This window comes from Polyodon spathula, chromosome 12 (assembly GCF_017654505.1).
Source record: "Polyodon spathula isolate WHYD16114869_AA chromosome 12, ASM1765450v1, whole genome shotgun sequence".
Taxonomy (NCBI): Eukaryota; Metazoa; Chordata; class Actinopteri; order Acipenseriformes; family Polyodontidae; genus Polyodon; species Polyodon spathula.
The window spans coordinates 43,599,334-43,626,254 of NC_054545.1; the positions used below are offsets into that span (position 1 = coordinate 43,599,334).

Consider the following 26,921-nt stretch of genomic DNA (forward strand, 5'->3'; position numbering starts at 1 on the left):
TAAAGTATATAGATATTAGACTGGAATATTGTGACTAACATTGCTATTGAGTTTATTTTTTACAAAAATACATAAGCATTTTTTGATTTTTTTTTTACTATTAATTACTTTACTTTTGATCCGTTTTGATTTGGAATAAGTTTACATTAGGCACTATTACTTTTCAATTGCAATTATTATATCCCTCAGGAATATACATCTTTAACTTTGTTATTATTATTTCAGTTGGAGTAAGATGACATAGTAATGTGGAGTTTATTTTAATAGCATGGAGTATATGTGATAAAGTCATGTATTTCATACATAGGGTCTGTGGGAAAGGGTTCCTATAACAGTTCTAATTTTCGAGGATTGGATTTTTTATTAGGGCCAAAAATAAACACACGTCTATTCTGATTGCAAAAGCGGTTCAAATGTTTTAAGAATCCAGAGACGGCGATTTGCTAAAAACAAAACAAACAAAAAAAAAAACTTAGAAACATCTAAACGTAGAAATAATTAAATAATCAACTGCACGCGATATTGTGTCATCATCAAGTGAATATTCTTGTTTTAGATTGTTCAAACCGAATGAATGAAGGGACATTATTGAAGCATGTATGATAATTCATAATGCTATATGAATGATATTAGCCTATAACATTAGTTTTAAGCAACATTTTTGTTTTGTTTTGCAATATGTCAAGGAATAGAAACAAGAATACATTTGTTTACAGCTTCCAAAAATACATGATACGCGATACCAGATCCCCACACAATGCAAGTCAATAGCATACACAATTGCATGCATGGCTTATACATAAAACCATGTGTTCCTGTGAGTCTGTCCCAAACGCAAAGCAATCAAATAGGCAGTGAGGGCTACAGAATACTGTGGCGTTGTAACTATAGGGTAATGCAAAGCGTAAGCTTTATTCACGGAAGACACGTCCTTTTTATAATGTGTATGTCTATTTGTGTTTGTATTTTTTGTTTATTTGTAAGATCACCTTGTTTACACGGGTTTGTTAGCTTATTAAATGTTTCTGTTCGATAGAAAAAAAGCAGAATCGAGCTGCAAACCGTGCGCATATCTCTTTAAAAATAGATTGTTTGTGGGGTGTCGTGTCCAAGAAACCCGACCGAATTCTTGAATTGCGACCAAGCAGAATTTTGTTAATTTTATTACATCTGGCAAGGTGCCAGAGCCCACATTTTCAGGAGTCTCACAGATGTGAGCTGTGTATCCAAAGTTGGAAAAAACATTTTCAGCAACCGAACAGAGCTGGATATTCCAATGCATAGCCGAACCCGAGCCGATGCAGAACTGTGTTAAAAAAAAAAATGTAACTATGCCCTCCCTCCCCATTATTATTATTATTATTATTATTATTATTATTATTATTATTATTATTATTATTATTATTATTATTATTATTATTATTATTATTATTATTGAAGATTTACAGGTGTGCCCTAATAGAAACAAAAACCAAAAAAAGAAAATATAAGTAAAATCAATTTATTAGAAAGGGTCGAATGGCATTTTAGCTAAGAAGATATTTCACAACGGCGTTTACTTTGATTGTCCAGCTTCCTCTTTCACTTAGTATCAGCACTTCAATTAGTTTTCTGTGAGGGTAGAACACTTGGGCAAATTGAATTTATTACACTTTTGTACAAACTGTGTCAAATGTTTGTTATCTGGACTATAGAATATATATTTTTTTTATGAAAAATAGTTTAAAAAGTAATGCAACAATTCAGTTCGTTACTGCACCATTAAAATGCAAACAAATGAGTGTTGCTGCACACCGATCTTTATGCATATGTGTCGTTTTTGTTACTATAAGTAATTCATTACATAGGAATGCACTGACTTATATAAAGTAACATATTGTTAAGAAATACTGCTACTAATAACCATAATCATATCCTTAACCTAAATCATAAAAATAACTACACCTAGCCACTTCCAGATCAACAAAACCACATGAAAAACTGGAACTATAGAAAATAGAATGGAAATGTATTTTTCTTCTGTTTTATTAAATACTAAATATCCATTGTTCAATAGTTCTGGAACAGATAATGAAAAAAACTAGTCACAAGCTATTCGTGAATATTTTGCAAAATAAACTTATATTTAATTCCATAATAAGCTCAATTAACAATATTGTGTGTGAATGTGGGTTTATGTATGAAATTCTGTAATATACTTACGATAATGTGGCAATTTTTACAACTTCACAAAAATGAACGGCTATCGATCGTTTGTTGATTGAAACAGCGCTTTCAATTTGGATTCAATCATTTAAAATCACTGTAAGGTTTTACATTAATTCCGAGCTCAGTTTTAATCCCCTGCGATTATTCCATACACTGGATTGTTTATACATTTGTATAGTAATATTTTTGTACGTTACATATGATATTGATAAAACAGTCTGCTCACATTTTCCAACAATTCATTTTGGACTTTTTTAAGTTGATAACTATCTTAAATTCCATCAATCAATCAATCAATCAATCTTTATTTTATATTGCGCCTTTCTCGGACGACCATCACAAAGCGCTTTGCAAGATAATGAATAATAATGCAAAATACATTAAGTACAGTGGAATACAGGGAATAGTACATTGAATACAAACAAAAAACAAAAAAACAACAAAGTCCCCCCCCCCAAAAAAAAGAAAAAAAGGAAAACAATGCAAATATATTAAGTACAGGCATATTACACTAAATACAGGGCTGGGAATTCTCGACATTGTGGAGGCGCGTTTCATACAGGATCACACCAATAGATGAAGCGAAAGACCTGAAATAGCAATTGGGTTTGTATTTTATAAATTCTTATAAGAATGTTGAATGGTGCATTCCTTCTCAAAAGCTTATTTAACTCCACGAATTTACAACAACAACAACAACAACAACAACAATAATAATAATAATAATAAATAATAATAATAATAATAATAATAATAATAATAAAGTATTTTGTGAACCCCTATTTTTAAAACTTTATGCACGAGAGAAGATCACACCATTTAGATCAGATTTGAGACGCTCTAATTGATTAATTAAACTTAATTGATTTCAGTCACAGCGGGAAACATAAAATAACAGGATAGCGACACATCTCACCAAATATTAAGCATTGTTAAACATTGCGTAACAAAGACACCAAAAGCATTTTCCGGTATCGCTTTTGTCCTCTCATATGGATAAAGTATAAAACGTTTACACCCGAGAAAGATGGGAAGTACATCTAACAAAAACAAACAAGAAAACAGAAACAGCACATTGCTGTGACCAGGCCTTTAACCAGAAACCACACGAGCCGTCAAATATATGGAACATATGAAATGGAGAAACTGCACATCGGATATTGCTTCTGTGTCCATGAGCTGGTCCAGTGTGGCTGAATACAGGTTCAGTCAAGGCCCCGGGTTTAAGGAGACCGCATTCTTATCTAGCCTGTTACAATAACAACACGCCCTGCGTTATTAGTGCTAGAATGTGACTGAATTTCTGCAATTTGGAGAAGATGTAATGTAGATGAACTATAAACATACTCGATCATTGCTTTATAAACAGTATTACTATTTTACTGACCATTATTAGTTCGGTTAATAGGAGTTATACTATTATTATTGATTTATTTAGCAGGCAGAAAGGTATGTGAGCTTTGCGTCAGCTGCAACAACAACGTCTCACCCGAAAGATGGTGCTCAAGGCGGTCTAGTGACTTGCTCAGGGTCACACAGTGAGTCAATGAGTGAGCCGGGATTTGAACCGGGGTCCTCCTGGTTACAAGCCCTTTTCTTTAACCGTTGGACCACACAGACCAATATAATAGTAATACTAGATGCATTACTTTCAGTACAGACTGGAGCAATAAGACATATAAGTTACAACATGATTTGCACAAATTCAGGCATATAACAAGATAAGCGGTTATTTATTTGAATATTAATAATTACTTCATGCCCAGCACTGTATACGTTGCAATGCATATACTGTAAATTGACCAAAGTTAAGAGAACGTCCTGCCATCTTACAGCAGAGCTAATGAACTAATGATACACCGCACGGACATTTTTTACAGTTTCATATGTCCATACGCTCTTTATATTGACTTTGAATGTAAATTCGGAAATTTTATTCAATTTTATTTCAACTGGTGTGTAGGCTAACGATTTCACTAAGTGATTCCTCGGTGCCAAAGAATATACTTGAATCCACAGCTCTATTCTATTCTGTTCTGTTCTATTCTATTCTACAAAGAGGGTTTGCAACGTGCAGTTATATCAATGCAACTTGAACACATACTCAATAACATTTTCATGTAGAAGTAGTATAACCGTAAAGAGAACTTACACCTGCATTATTTCAGTGTCTCGCGTTCAGTTTGGATGATCGCGTGCTCTGCTTTCCGATGTGTTTTTCAAACACTAGCCCATGTCAACCTTCACAACTAGGGGGCGACCTCGCTCGGGGAAGAGATACTGCATTTTTAACAAAAGATACTAATAGCTCAAATGTGAATAAGGAGTGCAGAAATCTAATACAGTGCACAGCTTTTAAGATGATTCAAACTGGACGTTTGGACTAAACAGAGCCCATCTATTGTAAAGTCTCGACATTTGTGTATGGATTGATAAGTATTACAAACCAAAACTAATTAAACTTGTAATAAAACTTGTACTGAATATGAAAAAATGTAAATGTAAAGCATTGATAGTTACATCATATTCAAACGTGAGATCTTTATGCAGCTGTATATGTTAATTAAAATGCATGTTTTTATTAAAGTGAAATCCTATTTTGTATTCTAAATTAAATAGCATGCTGTCAAAAACAAAACAAACAAACAAACAGAAAACGTGTGCTAATAATTAATACAGTCTTGGTAACAATCTACTGGCAGGTTATGATCGTATGATCCAAACCCTCCTAGTGGACATTTTACACATTACACTGAAAACAATTCTGTTGAAATCCATAAAAATAACCGTGATAGAGACCACTAGCAAATCAGAGACACCTCTTACCAAAAAAACAAAACAAAACAAAAGCAAAATAAACCCTATACCCATCTCCTGATCTGCAGGACTCTCTGCTGATACATTTCGCAGGGATGTTTACTTTATGCACGCATAATTTCTTCTCTTCAGGCTGTATGAAAACGGTATTTTTGATCATCACAACAAATTATCCGTCGTATCTAAACGACCGATAATAGGACATCCATTGCTATAGACTGTGTAATACATTAGTATACTCTACTACTACTACTACTACTACTAATATATTTTCATTGTAATACATTGTAGCAGCTGCTTGTTTGTTTCTCCTCTGGACAAAACAATACAAGCAGTGCTTTCCCTCCAGTCCAAAAAAAAAACGCTGGGTCATTACGTCATAAACTGGCACAGAATGAAGCACAGAGAGCATTAATGGGCCGATAGAATTAGAGGCATGGCATTGTTTTCTGCGTTGCTTTGCGCTGTCGTCTTTAAACGCGACATTTATGGAATACATAAGCCCCTCGGCTTTTTTGTGTTAATCTCTTCAAAAGTTTTTACTCGAGTTCGACATTGCAATAAAGTAACGTAAGCGTATAGTGAAGACATATACAATGCAAAATATCGACACTGCACGGACTCTACTCACCGACGTATTGGAATGTGTTTTATTAAAGTGGTTCATACACTGCAGCTCTCAGTGGAAAACTGAATAGCTCTCCAATTCGCAAAGGGTCCTATGGTTTGCGTGCTATTACGCACATACAAAACTATTGGCAGACACCAGCAAAGCACAAATATACCTGACTGCACCCGCCATGTATTTATTATTAATATTTATTTTATCCCTGCGACTAATTATAAGTGTACAAATCCAAGTGGGTGTGAACTTTTCTGTTGTGGTGGATGTTGGCGTTTTCAATAACTATCAATATGTTCATGTTGTTTAAGAAAAAAAGACATAATACACAAATATTAAAATTAATTAAAACAGTTCTGTTTTGTTCCAGACCACGGAAGAACAACCATCGTCATTTCAGCTACTGTTTTGACGAACCTTCAATAAAACAAAACAAAAACAAAACCCCATAAGCTTCTTTGTAACAACAAAATATCTGCATGTGTTTAATTGACCGTTTGAGAAAATGTTTTTAAACTCTAAAGCGCATAACTATTGTTTTTCCATTTATTTCTACGAAATAATGGTTATTATCGTTTTAATGCTGCTGCTGGTTCCTTCTTTGAGCGTAAAGCCGGGTCCACACTGAGCGATCAGTTGCGCAACCAAATCGCTCTCGAAATTGTGCAACTTAGCCTGCAGCTATTTGTACACACCTGAACAACTAGTTGCAGACAACTTCCGCGTTTAGAAGTGTGTGCATTTTTGTGTTTTTCTGGCTATTACGCTGATCCTCTTGGTGCTGTCGGTTCTTTCCTTCGTCTGTCAATATCTTTAGTAAACTATACTGAATTACCGACGAGGAACTGGCTTTTCTAGTCGTCTCATCTGTATTTAGTTTAAATACCATATTAAAATCAGAAGCGAAGCCATGTAAATGCTAGACAAGACCCCGGCTGAGGAAGCAGTTGTTATTTAAATAGTTGATATATTTTTAAATGTACCGCCTCTTTACCACACGAAAGTAAACAACAGTCAGAAGATTGTAACAACAAAGCATAGCTCCAACCGTCATACGTCATAAAAACGTCACTACAAATCGTTTGCAGAAACGTCCACATATAAGCGATTCAGTTGCACGCAACCAAAGTTACACAACTAATCGCTCAGGTGTGGACCCGGCTTTAGATATAATATATCCATCTGTCAGCTAGGTTAAATAATACGAATAACCCTAATTGAACTGAGTACATGAATCATGAATCCAGATTAACACAATTGGAGCGCACATCACACCGAACGTAAAAATACTTGAGAGTATAATTGACCCTCAACGTGCTTTTCTCTTTCTCAGACAAGCAAATCCGTGGCTGGAAGTAACACTGGACCAGTTTAAAACCGCCGCTACCCCTTCCTGACATTGCCGACAGAGGGATTGATAAAGCAGATGTTAGGTTATTCAATGATTGAACTTTTCCTGTTCCTGCTGATGGGCTACCCGATCTGATTGAGATCAGTTGATTGAATGGGACGTTATCACGGAAAAACCATACCATTGGAATGGGCCAGTAGGTACCTACTAGTCTCCCAACAGGTAGAGTCAGTCCGGATCAATCACTTTAATGGACGTCGGATGTAGTAGCCGCTAGAGGGCGCCAAAAGCGGCGTTGAAATAAAAAAAACACTTGAATAGTTAGTTACACAGTTAGATTTACGGGCTGAGATTAGGTTAATTGTAGACATTAGGTTTAGGGGAAGGGGTTAGATTTGGGGGGTTGTAAGCGAGTAGGTACCATTGAATCGACTGATCTCAATCAGATCAGCTGGATGGGTGAAGTGAATTGCTCACAGAGGAGACTCCTAGTGGTTATTTTGTGTACTGAACAATCTTCTAAAGCCTTCCATAAACCGGATGGAGAGTCTGGAGTGGGGGTGGCTGACTACATTTGCACACTCAAATATTCCATCAGCATAATTAGATACTGAAATAAACGAGGTCTATGTCATTATCATACCCATGTATTGTCCAGAAAGCAGGTATAAGTCTCTCCTAACAAGCTTGAGTGTCCCATACAAAAAACTATTTTATATTTCAAATTTTATGCATCGTTTTTTTTCCTTATACTTTGCTAAATAATTTCTGCGATTAAGTTATTCTTTCTAATATATATCTTTATATAGAGCAAATATCATTGTAGACTCCCCAGTCACTTCATTGTTAATTCTCCCAATGTATGGAATAACTTTACACACATACTCATTAACATTTTACTGCATTTCCAGAGGTTCATACATAATATTACTTATAATGAGACTCACCATTATAATAAACATCTTTACCATTAAAATAACACATTTTCATAAATCTAACGACAATACAAATTCCTAAAAAAAAACAAAACAAAAAAACAAGGGGTGTGTAAAATACACATAGTTATCTACTGTCGGTGAATTCATACTAATTAAATAGTGTATAGAGATGACGAATTCAAAGAGATTATAAAAGGTAAAACTAACCATGCAAGCAGTAATAAGGGCCCCACACAGAGGAAATACCGGGTTTTAATAGTATCCTGCTTCAAAAAGTAAAGCCATCGTTATAACTGTTCTATTCACACTTCTAAACATGTTTGAGTATAATATTAGATCTGCATGCTACCTGAAAACCATAGAAAACCATGGCTTGCATATTACATATTTGCCAAACTAGAATTTATATATATATATACACACACACACACACACACACACACACACACACACACATACATATATATATATATATATATATATATATATATATATATATATATATATATATATATATATATATATATAAGATATAAATCTTTATATAACATATATTATATTTGAAAAAAAGAAAAAATTAATTTGAAATTATGAGAGAAAAAAAAGCAATATTAAAACAGCGGAAAGCTTTTTCAAAGACTTAATGATAAGTATAATGATATACTTTAGCAACCAAATACCACCACGTTAAACTATCGGATACAAGCGAAACCTTCATTTTCGTGAATTTAGGTTTTTACAAGACTGTCTTAAACTATTTGAGTTCTGGCATCTAGAAGCCGAGATGCTTTTCAAGAACAAGAAACAAACGTTTGTTAATCCTGGGACTAGGCAATTAGTAACATTGTGAAGATTTTTTGTAAAACTATTATTTTGCCTAGGAAGCTGCAGTAACCGATGATATTTTATGTATTATTTAAAATAAAATAAAAATGTTACATGGGCATAATATATACAAGAAGAAGCATATGCAAAATGATTTAATATCTTAAACGAAGAATACTGCAACAAGTCATTTTGCTTCCATGGTGTAAAGCGATCGTATGCAGGCTCTTATAGATTCCTGAGACAATAGATAGCATATAGGTTAATAAATAAAACAACATAGATCTTTACAACAAGCACACCCGTTGAGGATATGTCTGAGCAAATTTGAAATAGATAAATAATCCCAATAGAGTGTCACAAAGATCTGCAATGAATAAAGAATCGAGGTTATTGCCATACTGTCACATTTTGCATGGGACCTGTGCGAAATCTAAAAACGTAAAAAAACAAAATAATGTGGGCCATTTAAGTTGTGTTGAGAACAATACAGGAATAGTACAGGCAAAGGATGTCCATCATGCATGTATTTTATATCTAAAATGCCCATTTTCATCCCGTACACTAATTAAAAACATATATTTTGATGGTAGTATTGAAAACGATGTCTAAACCCATACAAAGACGTATAACACAAACTATAGATCTAGGCCTGAGGCAGCTTTCTAAAATATAGGCAAACCTATGGGACAGTTTGAAGAAAAATATCAATACGCACGGCATCAATCGACTGGTAATAAAATACTACCATATTTGAACGTGGTGTACTGTCGCATTTCAAGCTCCGACGCTACCTATTTGAAACATTGTGAATTCCTCTTCTGGTCTGTAGCTCAGAGGGTTTTGAAACCAGTACAGTGAGTATATTGGGAGAACTCAGGTCCCCCTCCCAATTTAATGTGAGGCAGGTGGGAACAGCGAGGCTGTAGAATTCAGGTTTGCAATTATCTATACTATAGACGGGGGCAAAATCCATGGGGTATCGACATATAATACCTGCACCCACAGACTGCAATCTAACATTAAAAAGAATCCTTCATTTAAAACCAGATTCCTGACACTAGATACTGCTACATTACACGCTAGGTACCTCCAGCCCGAATCCCAACGCCCACTGCACCGCCCGGGACCCCCACTACAGGCGGTTTATTTGTCTACTTTGATCTTTATCAAAACGCATTTCTAGTTGCTCCTCACACATTTATTAACATGGGATTATTTACTTTAGAAATTGTCCATCGAGCTCAGAGTCCGTGTAAAGTAATATTGTGATACACTGTTCTTTCTTTCTTTACTTTTATGTATTCGGTTTTTTTTCATTGTCATTATTTCGTGAATAAAATGACCATATCCTATTCGGTGGACATTTGGGGTATATAAGCGACCCCTATGATAACATTACAAAAAAAAAAAAAAAAAAAAAAAAAAAAAAGTCAATCGAAATTTTGTTATGTTCAAATCCTTGTAGAAACAGACCAAGACACACCATCGTTTCAATAGCAAAGCCAAGTCTTGAGGATGAATGGCAGCCAATAAAATAGCAGGAAAGGGGAATAAGCAAGACTCGGCCAGCAGGTGTGACGCATACCGTCCCCGTTCACCCCAGCTCTAGTTGGCAGCAGTATACATTTTGGCAAAGATATATGGTCAACGTGATTAAATCATTGAATTTCATATGGATAATTAAAGGTACCCAGCTGTGTTGTGAACAAATGACACCACATTTCTTAGTATAGCCAAACCCTCATTGCTATCACCTGCCATATGTATCACTTTACCCAAATGCAACATGTTTAGAACTGTGCAGAAGTCTATGCAAAATCGCCCGATTTGACTGTAATCAATGCATTGAATGGGCGGAATCTATACGTTAATACCAACCTAACGGAGTTCATATGCGGATCATGGGGGACCAGACACCATTCAAATAGTCTGATTGACCATTCAGTGCATTTATTACTGTCAAATCGGCTGGCAGGATTTAGGCTGAGCGCCCAATTACAAACCAGGGATGCTTACTCTCTGAATGCTTTGCGTCCCATCTATCACCTCGATTACCTTGCTCCTAAAAGACAGCATCCAGCGCCCTTATGTATTTTGTATGGATATAGACCCGCTAACCCGCAAGCAGAATGCGCCGAACCGTTGCATTGTTATTACCAGTTTGCTGCAAATGATCATTAGCTTGGTATATGGAGAATAATAAACATGTGGTTAAAAAAACAACTTTTGAAATAACCGAAGGCTTGAGAGTTCTTCTAACACATATTTGTCTTTGTTTTATTCTGATGATCTTATTTAGCCTTCCTAATGACAACCGCTCAGTTAAAAACATACTAATAATAAACCCATCTAATTGGTCTCTGTGATGTCAGTGAATAGCTACGAAAGTATTTGTATCAGAAATGAAAACCAGTTTTACAGTAAATTCTTCTCAGACACGAGTGGAGCAAAAAGGTTAGCGGAGTTAGAATTTACTTGCATAAAAAAATTACAGATGAGCTCACGGTTTTAATAATGTTTATTTTTTAATTTTTTAATTCAAACTCAGAATAAATGATATTATATGGTGACGACGCTATCGAAATATTTTATTAGATAGCAATGAACCAAACAATACCACTCTGATAGACCGATGGAAAACAATTTTGGTTTCATACCTGTTATTATTAGTTTTCTGATAGACCGATGGAAAATCCTTTTGGTTTTATACCTGTTATTATTAGTTTTCTGATAGACCGATGGAAAATCCTTTTGGTTTTATACCTGTTATTATTAGTTTTCTGATAGACCGATGGAAAACCCTTTTGGTTTTATACCTGTTATTATTAGTTTTCTGATAGACCGATGGAAAATCCTTTTGGTTTTATACCTGTTATTATTAGTTTTCTGATAGACCGATGGAAAACCCTTTTGGTTTTATACCTGTTATTATTAGTTTTCTGATAGACCGATGGAAAATCCTTTTGGTTTTATACCTGTTATTATTAGTTTTCTGATAGACCGATGGAAAATCCTTTTGGTTTTATACCTGTAATTATTAGTTTTCTGATAGACCGATGGAAAACCCTTTTGGTTTTATACCTGTTATTATTAGTTTTCTGATAGACCGATGGAAAACCCTTTTGGTTTTATACCTGTAATTATTAGTTTTCTGATAGACCGATGGAAAACCCTTTTGGTTTTATACCTGTTATTATTAATTTGTTTAGCAGACGCTTTTATCCAAGTCGGCTTACAGAGACACAGGGGCCCTATTTAGCAACCTTCGCAAACCCCTAAGGCTATAGCAAAACACTTTCGCCAACAGTTTGCGCACCAGAATCAGGCGCACGTGTGGGCAAACAGACTTTGCCCACCTATGTGATTTAGCAACCGTGTTTTAGTGCCCACTCGGCAAGTCAGCGTTAGCGCTCGACTTTACATACAAATGTAGCGATTTAGCAAACCATGACAAGCGTTCGCGTTTGCGTTTCTGTTGACATGTGAAAACAAGGTCGACTGTAAATACCGGCGTAACTACCAGGGAAGCGGGCAAAGAAGAGAGAGAGAGAGAGAGAGAGAGAGAGAGAGAGAGAGAGAGAGAGAGAGAGAGAGAGAGAAATATAAGAAATCTGGAGTGCGCACTGGATTAATGTGATACTTTATAATGTGATAGTTTGTACTGTGATTTTGTAATAATGTCTACGTGGCCAGACAAAGAGAGGAGGAGATGTCCCCAAATATTTAGAAGTCCTTTGTCTTTTCTGAGCCTGTCTGACACACAATGTATGCAGCAATTTCGCCTCAACAGATAAACAATCACTGACATCTGCCAACTGCCTCAGGCTGACCTGGAAGGAGACACGCGGAGAGCACACTGTTTGACTGTAGCACTATGGTACGCTCACCAACGCAGAATACGCACCTCTACGTAAATCGTAAGGGAACCTATTCTGTCAACGTGCAAGTAGTGTGTGATCTGTGATGTAAACAAATACATCACAAATGTGTTTGCAAAATATCACTGCTCTGCTCATGACTGGTTTATCCTCAGTAATTCACAGGTGGCAGATGTGTTTCAGCTGGACGACTGTCTGAGAGGTTGGCTGATAGGGGACAATGGGTATCCACTGAAGCGGTGGCTGCGGAGACCGCTGCTCAACCCCACGACCCCCGCCGAACGAGGTGTAATCGTACCTTTAAATGTGCTCATGTTGTAATTGAGCGAACATCTCGAATCCTCAAAATGTGATTCTGATGTTTGGATGTCTCTGGGGGAACACTACAATACACTCCTCGGAAGGTTAGCATAATGGGTGTTGAATTTATAGAGGGGAGATACAGGGTTTGAGGGAAGCAGATTCCGAACTTACAACGAGTAAATAGCGCGTAAACCAAGTGAGAATAACGCCCTCTGTTCCCTTCTCTGCAGACTGGCTGTTGTAATCTACTGGCCATGCCGTCATACACGGGATAAAAACACACACAACCTGAAATTTATCCTGTTGAAATTGTTTTCTCCGATGGCACATTTCACACTGTTTATATATACAACTTTATTGTTCTTGTTATCGCATTCAGTCTTGGATTTCGAAAAATGCAAAAAGCCCCCCCCCCCCCCCCCCCCCCCCACCCACACACACCCCCCCCCCCCCCCCCCCCCCCCCCCCCCCCCCCCCCACAAACCCCACGTATTTGATAAAAAATATACCGCATAAATACAAAATCCATAATGACCAGATTTATGATATTATTAAGTATAATAATAATAATAATAAATAATAATAATTATTATTATTATTATTATTATTATTATTATTATTATTATTATTATTAGTATTATTATTACTACACTGACGCAACAAACAGATTTTAAAACCTTGTTCAAAGCGAACTGCTCTCTCTCTCATTTGTAATCTTTAAAATAGTGCTGCTCCCTTTATAAAGTTGACTGATCCGAGCCGTTTCCCGTTGACTGTAATTTACATACGAACACGTAGGGTTTGTTTGGTTGCCCTAGAACTACAGCAGCACCCATCCCTGCAGTAGTTTGAGAGGAACTTCTTTATATAATGTACCATATACAGCCGGCAATACCCAGGCAATGCTCAAAAAGCATCAGCTAATCGCAATACACAGCTACGGCGGTTAGAAAATTAAATAACATTCATCTCCTGAGGTTTTTTATAGCTTTCATTCACTGTCATTAGAAAGAAAATGGTTTGTAATGCTTGATGAATTTGACCAAATCTAAGCCACGGTGTCAGTTCCATATGGTCTATCTTTTACAGAGAAGAAAACCAAATCCAGAATAGGTTCTGGGTCATTAAATAGCAAACAATAATAATAAAAATGCTACAAATAAAATAAAATACTGATTAAAAACAATTCAGAGCCATATTCAATTTTACAGTTTACATTTTAGAAAAGACGACATGACTTAAATCAATTATAATTGTTTTACACACAAGAAAGGCGAAGATTCTTAAAATAAATGAAATATAGACTGTTAGGCTGCCTGTGCTTTGTGTAATGCAGACCTTTTTTTTTACACACCTACATGTTGATTAAAGATATTGATTTAAACAGGCGCTTAGAGAACCGAAGGGAAATCGAATATTCTATGAAACATCCAATTACCCTGCTTGATTTAAAACCACGACAAAGAAAGGTTTATTTCACATTGTGTTTTGATTGTAAAATACAGCATGATATTCATGAAGTCGTTATGGACTGTCGTTGGCCTCTTTAATGACATTATATATGGATGTAGGCGATGCATATCAAACTGGACAGTATTAATAAAAACAAGATTTAAATCAATTGCGAGTTATATACTGGTGTATAGGGCACACTGTGAGACAGGTATGTCAGTGTCCCATATAAATGCAATTTACACATTTATATGTTTGGAAGCATTTCCAGTTCCAGTGGATCTTAATACATCTCCTGACAGTTGTATAAAACACCTTAAGTTAAACAAGCGTGTTTCAGAAAGCAGCTTCACACATTTAAGTCAATATCCAAGTTCAGGGAAACTGTATCCCTAGTGCTATACTTTAAATGAATACTTAAGGTGTTTTGTTCAGACAGCTGGTTCTATATGAAAACACAAGACATTCTAAGTAAGTGCCCTTGGGCAGTATTCCTAGGAGAGGTAGCAGGTAGATATCACTCTCAGCAAGCTTACAGGGTTACATTATAATACAGTTTCAGCTTTTCCGTTTGCTCTCTAGTCAACTCCTGCCTAACGTGCAATGAAAGTTATTTATTTGCAAGTGTTTGAGGACCGGTGTTTCTTTTTTTTAACTGTGTATCTTTAATTTAAAAAACGAAACAAAACAAAAACAACGTGTTTAAATGAATGCATATTTAGCAGTTTTAGAAAGGAGCGAAGTCATTTAAACCGAAATAAAACTGTGCACTACTGAAGACCGCGCAGATTGATTCAGCCAAGCACACAGACAGCACAGTGTCCGGAGCATTCCATATGGCTTTCATTCTAAAACGAGTGCTGTAATACCAGGGATTATATTTGTGTACTGTAGAGAAGATCAAAAGTCGTTTTTTTTAGCCAGTGGAAAAGAGTTTTCAAATAAACTTCTGATTTATGATGGGCAGGGCTGTGTATGCACACGTCTCAAAACCACCACTGCATGGATGAACACACCGTGCATTGTCAGTTCCACCATCTTATCTGTGGATAATGTTTGGTTCATAACAGGTAAATTATAGGAAACGAGTTCGACGTGCTATTTAAAATTAACGGTTTAATATTATTCAGGCACCTAGTTTGTAAACTGGGTATTTTATATCACAATACATATGGGGTCTTTCTTATACAGAGAACTGCAAGACAATACCAGAATACATTATCTATTATTTTTTTGTGAGCTAAGGAGCAATAAAATGTGGCATACAATAAACGGCATCCCTTTTCTAGAGCCCTTCTCACACTTTCTGCATGCAGAAGGACTTTGTTAAATCAGGATAATAATTACTTTATTGACCATATTACAATCCAAACGGTTCATACAACTTTTACGCAGTACTTAAATGCGATGGTTTTTAAATCCCTCAAATACATTTGAGAAAATTAATATTATCAATTTTTGCTAGGTTCGAAAATAAGGGTGGTTGTCAGATTATATTCACCGAACTTTATTTTGGTTGTAAAAGGAATGTTTATTTCAGTTTTGGGGATTTAAAAGTTTCCATAGCAGTTGAACAAAAATAGTCTTGCGCTGCCATATTAATTTCTATAGTTTCACAAAGCCCAGACTCCAAACCCTCTTTCACTTAAATTGGGACCTAATGTACACACTTTGCATGGCTCTCAAAATGGCAGTACACAGTAAATGGCAGTGATATTCTTTGGTAAGAAGTCTATAGGACTCGACAAGTGTCTATAGCAATACGCGATTAATGAGCTCTTCCGTGTTCGAGGATCTCCTGTTTTGAATAGAACGTGAACAAAATATTTTTGGCATTAAAACAGCGCCTCAAAGAAAAGAAAACAGACGTTTACTGAAATCAATTTGAGATTGACTCCAACGCATGACGCCATTGTGCTTTCATATAAAACCAATACGCAGTGCCCGGGAACGTTTCCAAATCAAATGACATCCTCTTTATCCATAAAACATTTAGCTGGCCTTTGCAAATACAATCAATCGAATGATTTTATCAAAAAGCCAATTATACTGGGTGATATTTTCCTAGGCTTTAAAACAAGATTTCTGGTTTTATTTTCGTTTTTACAAAAATGCAACACAAAATTAAATGCACTTGTGTATAGTAAGTGTAATACAGGTGTAAAATATATATAATATATATATATATTATCTAATATATAATATATTATATACGTATATATATAAAATTTTTACCTGTTTACTACAGAAATACAAACAATATCCACAGAACTATACACTAATACTATATCTTCATAAATATCCTGTAATGGGGCAAATTATATATATATATATATATATATATATAGATATAGATATATATATATATATATATATATATAATATAAAATATAACAAATATACCTTTTGCTACAGAAATACAAACAATATCCACAGAACTATACACTAATACTGTTATTTACAGGTGTCCTGTCTAATGTGATTATGATATAAGTGTTTTATAGGACAGATTACCCCGTTATATATATATATATAATATATATATATATATATAGCTACATATATATATATAAAATATCTATATAATATGCCTTTTATACATTTTAATGTTTATACGGAAAATGATGTCACAGAACTGTTTGTTATATTATATTGAAAATATCCTGTCTAATGGACAGATTACCCCCAAACATATATATATATATATATACACACACACACACACACACACACACACACACACACACACACAATATATATACTATATATATATATATATATAAGATAAATAATATATATATATATATATAGATATATATTACTGGGTTATAAGATAATTATTCCCATTTTATATAAGTAAAATATATCCGACATGTGTATATAAAGAGATGAATGGGTAGGTTGAGTTACTGTGTGTTAATTTAATTAATTCAATTCATTAGCATTCCTTCTGCAGGCTAAATAGTTTGTGACATTTTAATAGGATTCATATGGTTCTGTTTATGTGAGCTCTCTAAACGACTGAAAAGACAGCCGCTGATAGAAAAGACAACCCGTGTAAAAGTGTGAACATTGAAATTAAAATCATCGAAATGCAGCTGGTTTTACTGTAGCTATGCTTTAATTATTTCCAAAATGCATTAAGAAAAATGATTCTAAATAGCATATTTGTCATAAAGGTGAGAAGTTACCGTGTATGGTGTAAAGTTGACTGAGTAAAAGATAAAATGCTGTTTTTATTAAACGATTTGAGGTTATATCTAGTAAAACTAAGGTCCTGCTATAATACAGTAACTGTGGAGTCATTCAATTAAAAAAAAAAAAATTCTGCAATTGTAACCACACAATTGCCGTAAGTTGCTCCGCCACGCCTCTGCCCCCCCCCCCCCCCCCCCATTTAAATAATAGGAAAAGCTTACCTGGGAAAATGCATTAAAATCTGATGTATAATATGAACTCTGAAAGGAAAGAGCTCTTCCTTTAAACGCACTACACACGACTTTCTTTAGGTCTATACAATACAATACATTATCAGTCTCTTCTGTAACAATTCCACTTCTACAACTTGCACATTAGTTACCTCCCTGCCAGGGAAATTTTGCGAGACCTTCCGGCGACCTCTGAATGATACGCTCTGGGACGGCCGGCTGGAGACTTACAAGCGAGACCCCTGCACAAGGAAACCTGAGAACGTCCCCCCCCCCCCCTGTAAAAAAAGATCAGACCCCCCCCCCCCCCCCCCCAAAAAAAAAATACAGTGCGTACCCCGAGTCCACTTCACCCTTTATTTACACCGGACACCAAACCAAGATGGCTTCTCCATAGCCTACTGCCATTTTGCTTTTTGTTTTTGTAAAAAAAACAAAACAAAACAAAACAAAAAAACAGGTCAGTCGTTCAGAAAATCCCTTTGATTTAGTTACAAATACACTGAAAGATATATTATCATTATAGAAAGAGGCTGCTATTGAGCAATATAATGCACTGAGAAACGACAGACCACATTATCAATGTTCATTTGTTTGGACTGCGTCTAATAAACGTGATGAATGCATTTCAATATCCCTTTCCCTGTGTCAAGACTAACTCGAGAAGGGCGCTGCGTTTGCCGGGTGTTTTAATTATAACACATCAGAAATCCCAAACACTAATTCGGTTTTATAAATCGACAAACGATATATATGTTATAGGAATTCATGTATAAAAAGTGCCCCATGAATGCCTGCTACTATTGAAATGTTTTTTGTTATTATATAGTCGTATAATATGGATTTTTGTTTTCTTTTGTATATAGCTGTTTTAAAGCATGAATAATAATAATAATAATAATAATATATAATAATAATAATAATAATAATAATAATAATAATAATAATAATAACAAAGGTACATTTGCAACAAAATTAGTGTCCGGTTTTAGGGAAGAGATGTCTGAATGTTACTTTGGTTGAATATATAGTTATTTTTGATAAAAACCTTTTGGGTTCAGATTTCAAACTCTGCTCTTGGAGAGTTTAAGATATATAATTTCCATTTATCTATCTATCTGTCTATCTGTCTGACAGATATATAGATATTGTGACAGCAATACTTTACAGTTGACTTTCGTCTTATAAATACCTTTACTGGTGTTTTAACATTTATGCACTCAATATAATTGTAAATATTCTTGACATATTCAAAAGAAGGTCTTGCCAGATATTTATTTCACAAAGTGTTAAACATTTTTTTAATTTTAGCATTTCCACTGCACCATTAAGCAAAACTGGCAAACTAAGTACATATCCCTTGGATTGTGTCCAGGAACATTTGAAAGAGTACTTTTGGGATTTAAAATGAAAATCGTTTATATACAATCAGTGTTTCCAGTCTATAATGCCAGAGTGTGCTCTCACTTTTAATTACAAATATTGCCGTGTTCCAAAATTGCCAAGTAATAGATGGGATAATGTTACATTTGTATTTCATTACAGGAAAATGCCATAACGACATTTTTTCTGCATAATGCAACATAAATCATTCCACGTGGAATAGCTGAAAACAAATAAGCAACAACACAAGCAAAACGTTTAAATAAAATCAATGCCCTAATACATTATATAATGTTGCTTTCCTGACAAATCTTTTCGATCTCAACAACATGATCGTAAATATGGCAGTACACGGTAACTTAACATACTTTCTTTTTTCAAGTGGTTGCAGATTTACATTTACCGACCAACTTGCCTGGATACACCAGCATTCGTTTAACATTCACGCATAAAAAAAGAAACTTACCTCGGTCTCATTCTTGGCAAGCGAAAGCATCAGTAAATATTAGCACATTTGTGGACTGTGTTTCTTTTTCGTACAGTGACACACAGTTGTGTAATACACCAAGCTCTTTGTTTGGTGAAGTCATTGCACAAAGCAACAAGTGGGCAGGAAGTTTGACAATAAGGATATTAAGGCATTTCCTTGGTACAGTACTGGCTGTTAGCAGCGATGTAGGAGTGCAATTATCCAGCATCGCGTTCCCCTTCTGAACTATTTAGAATCAGGCACAAAAAAACTGGATGCAAATATATACAAACTCAGGCTCATTACAATAGCATAGACTATATCCAATAAAGCATATATAGATGATATTGTAATAAAACTGCATAACTGCATTTTTTAAACATTTAATTAATAGTTATATCAGGAAGCCGGTTGCACATTTCTTTCTTTCTTTCTTTCTTTCTTTCTTTCTTTCTTTCTTTCTTTCTTTCTTTCTTTCTTTCTTTCGTTCTTTCTTTATCACATGCCTTTCATGTAAGCTAGTTTAATTGTTAACCAAACCTTTGCATGGTCTAATATTGAACGAAATCAGGGTATGGCACACCACATATTTATTAAAAGATTGCAAAGTTGTGCGTAATTTAGGGAAATAAAGGAGTTAAACCTGAAAAAATCCGACATATTCACAACATGTTTAACTAACAGCCGAATATGTTTATTTCGAAATATGTACCCTGACGTAGAAATCATATATGTTGGGCACATTAATCAGATTGAAATATTTTGAAAGAAACCAGTCATTTCTTAGGATAGTGGATATGTTATGTTAAGTCACAGTGTAATGCCGTGAGACCCTGGCATTAGGAATGGTAGGTGCCCCGCGTTCTTGGCTTGATGAGGGAAGGGAGGCAGTGGAGCGATGAAGTCGACTGGGTTTGTTTAGGGCGGGATTGGTCTATCGTGATCTTTGAATGGCACCTCTCATGGCGGCTAGACTTAACTTTCAACTTGGCCTTGACCTTGAAGTCCATGTCTGACCCGTATGTAAAGAAGCTTGGTGGCGGGGGGTAGGGGCGGTGCTATGTCTCAGCCACAGACCCACAAACAGACATGCCTACGTAAGCAAATGCAAAGTAAACGCTCAGGGCGGAGGCGCTTGGCTATCGTCAGACATTTCACTCCAGTAAAGCGTTTTACTCTACTTAGGCGGCAGATATTATCCCCAGTAAAAAACCCAGAGTGATGACATACTCGCGTGAATGCAGATCACTGCAACCAAACGTGACGAAAACGCACAGACTTTCCACCACATGTATCAAATACAAGAAAGAGTACGGCTAAAGAATTCATATGAAAAAGGAAAATACTTTAGAAATATTAAGCTTCATTAAGTTGCTATCTTAGGCTGCCTTAGACAATGCGCCGAGGACTATCTATCTACCTGACAAGTGATGCGACGCAGTGAAATGTATGCATTTATGAAATAACTGTAAAAGAGTTTTCACCGCAGTATTTTTCCTTCTGTTGTGTGCTGCTGCTATTGTACTTTACAGTTATATCCCGTCAGTAATATATGATGGATCGGGGCTTCGTTTTGTGCAGTTTACTTACAGCTTGATGAATAGATTAGCATGACGCATAATGTAAAACACGCATTCCTCGTGGCTACAGTTAATAAATAAGAAGAACGTGCATTTAGCTAAATGATCATTTTAGCTGCTTTCTTCGATACATATATGTGTATAGAGACTGTCAGTTTAATCAGTCGCTCAAGATAATTTTTTAGAAGAATACAGCTGAACATGGTTCATATATATTTAAAAAATACATCCTGTTGTTTATATAAAATATTAAATTAAATTGTATTATTTTGTATACTTGATCAATTACCAGGCATTAAATACTGAGGGCTGTGGAAAGATTGCCTATTTCATAATCTATCTATCTATCTATCTATCTATCTATCTATCTATCTCTCTCTCTCTCTCTCTCTCTCTCTCTCTCTCTCTATATATATATATGTGTGTGTGTGTGTGTGTGTGTGTGTGTGTGTGTGTGTGTGTGTGTGTGTGTGTGTGTGTGTAGTGTATTCATTTATGCACATTCATTCGAATTAAAACAACCCTAAATAATTTGACTTCATTTTACTAATGGTCTTTCTGCGTGTATATTTATAGAAATAGTAATGTGATTATTATAATCACATTTTAAAACTTACACACATTTCTAAAAATAATATAAACAGCACTTCGAGGTAATTTTTACATTTTACGCGTTGGTAAACCTAATTGCAGAAAGAATAATGTCGCTAAAACACCAACAGTGAAACAAGTAAACTTCTTTGCGAGTTATGGAAGCGCATAGCAAATAAACCTTTCTGATTACACGGGTTATCCTTGACTGAGAAAACAGAACATTCCTCACTAAAAAAACAGTGACATTGTCTGTGCGTAAAAAAAGTAGCAAATAAATATCAAATAGGCCTATTAATGTAATGTACGATCTTTAATTACAATGTGTGGTTCAGTTAATTAATCAACTTTTCCAAGTCCAAGCGATGCATTGTATGTATAAACTCAGTACGGACTGAGTACAATTATGGTGCATTACGAATACTGTACACTTATCTGTTTATCTGTTTAATCGCACATCTGCGTAGCTCTTCTCATTGTATAACAGCACCAGCAACATATACATATATTAAGAATCACGGTAACATGTTGTCCTTGGACAAACTAATTGCAATAATCACGAATAATAAAGCAATCCAATACATTTACATGCCCGGGAAAAACAGGCGTCCGCACATTAAATATGATCTATGATAAATGGATGAACTTTGATTGTGTGTTTGTTAGTGAACGACCCTCCCCCCCTACATCGACACTGGAAACTCACGCCAGGTCTCTTTTGTTTGTCCAATAATAATAATAATAATAATAATAATAATAATAATAATAATAATAATAATAATAATAACTCCTGTAAATCATTAGTGTCGTGTATTTGATGTCCGCGAATCAACCAAACAAAATACTCTTTGTATTCTTAACAAAGTTATAAACACTTCCCCCCGTAACTCTGTTACTTCTTTGCTGTCCTTTATCCACTTATTTGAGACAAGTTGTGCGTATAGGTGTTCCACACTATTTTATTCTGTGTCATCAACTATTATATTGCAATAACATATATTCTCTTTTATATTTTCTTTAGCTTTCAAAGTTCTTTTTTTTTTGGAAAATAAAATTACATCATGTTGAAAAATGATTGAAGTTGGCAAGGTTAAGTTCCAAAAAGTTAAAAAAAAAAAAAAGGTTTATATCACAAGCAGATGTTTAGAGAGTGAAACTGACTCCTGAGCAATCTGCATGCTGTGGACTTGCATTGTAATGTATACTCCAGGTGATTCAAACGGATTGCTTTCTGCAAAGCTGCAATTAAAATATAGGGTTTACGTACTAAACGTTTCATCATTTAATATCGGAACTGTTTATATCATTTTAACGCCTATGTGTTGATTGTATAATGTTAAGTCTGCAAGTTAAAAAAGGTTGTTTTTTTCAAATTCATGCACGCAGGAGTTTCTGATTAAATGCAAATTGCGAGCAGTTTGGTTTCACATAAAAAAAATCAAATGCATACAATTATTTTTATATAAGCCTCATGCAGTTTCTCCAGAGCAATAAAATCTCAGTTTCTGCTATTTCTATATGAGAGGGGCTAGCTTCAGTTTTACATATCACGTGGCCTTTTCCCAGCCAATAAAACTGTTTAGTATTTCTCTGAGACCCATTGCGTCAATGCAGCTAACTGGATGAAAATCAGTATCCTATTGTGGACCCCTGTCTTTTAAAACAAACTCCTTAGCCCGAATGGTAAGCGTGATATGACCACTGCCCTGGTCCTTAATCCTCGCTGGGTGGACACTGTCATGTTTGTATACGAAAACAACTTGGATGAGATAAACAAGAGCATGGAAGGACTGGTGGGTGCAGGCAACTTCTCAGCCAACCAATGCAGGAATCTAATGGCCCATTCTGCCTTGGGAGGCCACCCTTCCTCGCTGGTGCATGGCTCAAGCTATCCCGCAGTAGATGTGTCCGGGTCGGGATCAGGGGATGTCGGCAAACAATGCGCCCCTTGCTCGGCAGTTCCGCAAGGTTCCTCCACGGCACCTCTACCTTATGGATATTTCGGCGGTGGTTATTATTCGTGCCGAATGGGGAGAGGGTCTCTCAAGTCTTGTACCCAACCCACTGCCTTGTCTAGCTATTCTTCAGAAAAGTATATGGACACCCCGGTTCCGTCTGAAGAATACCCGAGTAGAGCCAAGGAATTTGCCTTTTATCATGGCTATCCCAGCCCCTATCAACCTATGGCGAGTTATCTAGACGTTTCTGTAGTGCAGACAATCAGTGGTGCAGGGGAGCCGAGGCACGAGACTCTACTGCCAATGGACAGCTATCAACCATGGGCACTGACCAATGGATGGAACAGCCAGATGTACTGCTCAAAGGATCAGGGGCAGACTGGCCACATCTGGAAATCTGCACTAGCAGGTAAATAAAAAATATTAAATAAAATAAACTTAGAGAATACAGTGTTAAGACATTAACATGTTGTTATTTTCTAAATGATATATTTTTTCCTTTTGATACATGTATTATCAATATGTTGAGTGATGTCTTATTAGCAAATCCCGTCAGGACCTATTTATGTATATTGTTTTCAAATTTAAAATAATCTTTTGCATTTCTTTTTTAATACAACGTTCCTGTGTATATGATTAAATGTATGAATGCCGTATTGCTCGTCCTTCTTTAGAACATGACGCATATGCCTCCTTACCTCGACTGATTTTTTGTGAAAAACTAAATAGTGTAGTATAGAGTTAATAAAATACCTATTCAGCACACATAGATATTAATATAGTTTCAGCATATATTATATAGATATGTGTATGTAAGTGTGTGTGTGTGTGTGTGTGTGTGTGTGTGTGTGTGTGTGTGTGTGTGTGTGTAGAATATATTCTTGTGTATCGTTGAGCCTAATGTTTGGTTTGTTCAGCTAAGGAGACATACTAAAAGGTGCATTTAACCGAACTGTTCTGTATGTGCATTGACTTTACTCTGAAGTAAACAAACCAGATCTAGTCACGTTCTTATTTCATTCCTAGACGCCGTCGCGCATCAGCAGGACGGGAGCTCGTTTCGCCGTGGCCGGAAGAAGAGGATTCCTTACACCAAAGTCCAGCTCAAGGAACTGGAAAAAGAATACGCGGCCAACAAATTCATCACTAAAGACAAGAGGCGAAAGATTTCCGCAGCCACCAACCTGTCCGAAAGACAAATAACCATCTGGTTTCAAAATAGAAGAGTTAAAGAAAAGAAATTCGTGGCCAAAGTCAAAACCAACACTCCCTAATCTTAAAAATAAAATACAGATTCTGAATTTTTGAGACTTTGGAATAAGGTGTTCCGGATATTAATAATAATAAAAAAGGTCCAAATGGATTGAGCATTTGTGCCCCCCTCCCCCCTCCCTTGCTGAATCTCTTAAAAGCGACACCTCTCTTAAACACTACCATAGAGGAAAGATATAAAAACGATTACTTCCAATGGACTAAACTAGATTTACAAATGAATGTAAATATATTACAGCTGTAACTGTACCTGCGTTAACGTGTTATGCACAGCCTAGTATATCTGTGTAGTGTCTTTAGATATGCCAATGTTATTAATGGTGTAGTGTTGTTAGACTATAACATATGCTGAAATTAAGCTATACATACTGCTTAAATATTGTAAAAGAGTATGACAATATAACTGTTAAGTGTTAATAAAAAAATCTGCATATGTCTCATTTGGTTGTGTAACTTCAGATGTCTTGTTTAATCATAAAAGAGCTTAATTTACATTTAATTCAAACAAAGATGAAAAACACAATTGATGCCAAATAAAACTGGTCACATTAAATTAAAAGCATTTCTTTAAATAAACTTTCGTTTGAAACATTAACACCTATAATCTGAACCGTTCTGCCATGACATTTTTATATTTACTTCACAGACTACGTATTGCATAAGTACATTTAATTGTCTTGCAGCAGAAAGTGCGTCAATAAAATGTTTTACGATCGAATATATATATATATATATTATATATATATATATTTAATATATATATAGATATATATAATATATATATATATATTTTATATGATCTCATATAATCAAAGTGTTTTTAATTTTTTAATTTTTAACTTAAACATTAAAAATGATTCATGTCACAAAATTAAAAATTAAAAATTGAATGTTTCTGGACTAAGTATGTCCTATTTTTATGATCTTTATAGTGTAAAATTATCTATCTATCTATCTATCTATCTATCTATCTATCTATCTATCTATCTATCTATCTATCTATCTGGTGCAAAATATTCAAAACTAGTTGAAAACTGTATTTTAAAGAGAAAACAGTTATTGCATTGTAATCTACAGAATAATATTGGTGTTAAAATGAAAACCATACAAATTCAAAAAATTACCTTCAGCATTATTATTATTATTATTATTATTATTATTATTATTATTATTATTATTATTATTATTATTATTATTATAGTAGTATTATTAGTATTATTAATAGTTTGCTTTGTATATTATTTGCAGTGCGAAATGGGAAATGTCTTGGGTAATTATGCATTGCTCGATCTTTTAACAATGCAGCTCATTTGTCAAATAAACACATCTTGTTCACAGGCTTGCACACATCCCGTTTGTGGTTTTGACACCAAGACTTAAGTCTTTGATGCAAAATTAAGTTGGTAAATTCATGCAATCACAAATAAATAAAACAAGAATTATTAAAATAAAAAATGTAAGAGATAGATAGAAGCAAAAAAACAAAAAACAAAAAAACACAATGTGTCGAAAGTGTTGGTGGCTAGACTTGGCATTGCCAGTGTTTACTGCCCCTGGTTCCTGCTCACAGCGGGGACTGTGGAATGCTTCAGCGGTATATAGACAGGCTCTTAAATCAGCCTTTCACCTTGACCTTGAGGATCACGTGGACGGGAGATAAGCAATGACCTTGACTCCTGTTAATTCATGCATAATTAAAAAAGGACAGTCTGTGAGCAGGCTTGCGGCTTATTGAAGGATTCCTCAGGGTGTTTCTTTTTTTTTTCTGAAGATCAATTGCGCCACCTGCTGTTTTCTCTCTGGTACTATCTGGAGATCTTGTGTGTTTTTGGTGATTTATATA

The 26,921-nt window shown here is 35.2% G+C and overlaps 1 protein-coding gene across 1 annotated transcript; it reads left to right on the forward strand.

The window, feature by feature from the left end:
- Nucleotides 1-23,482: 23,482 nt before the first annotated feature.
- Nucleotides 23,483-25,608, forward strand: hoxb13a (homeobox B13a). The gene is made up of 2 exons (XM_041265467.1): nt 23,483-24,215; nt 24,833-25,608. Exons 1-2 carry the CDS (start codon nt 23,543-23,545, stop codon nt 25,078-25,080), a joined length of 921 nt encoding a protein of 306 aa, XP_041121401.1. The 5' UTR covers nt 23,483-23,542; the 3' UTR covers nt 25,081-25,608.
- Nucleotides 25,609-26,921: the final 1,313 nt, after the last annotated feature.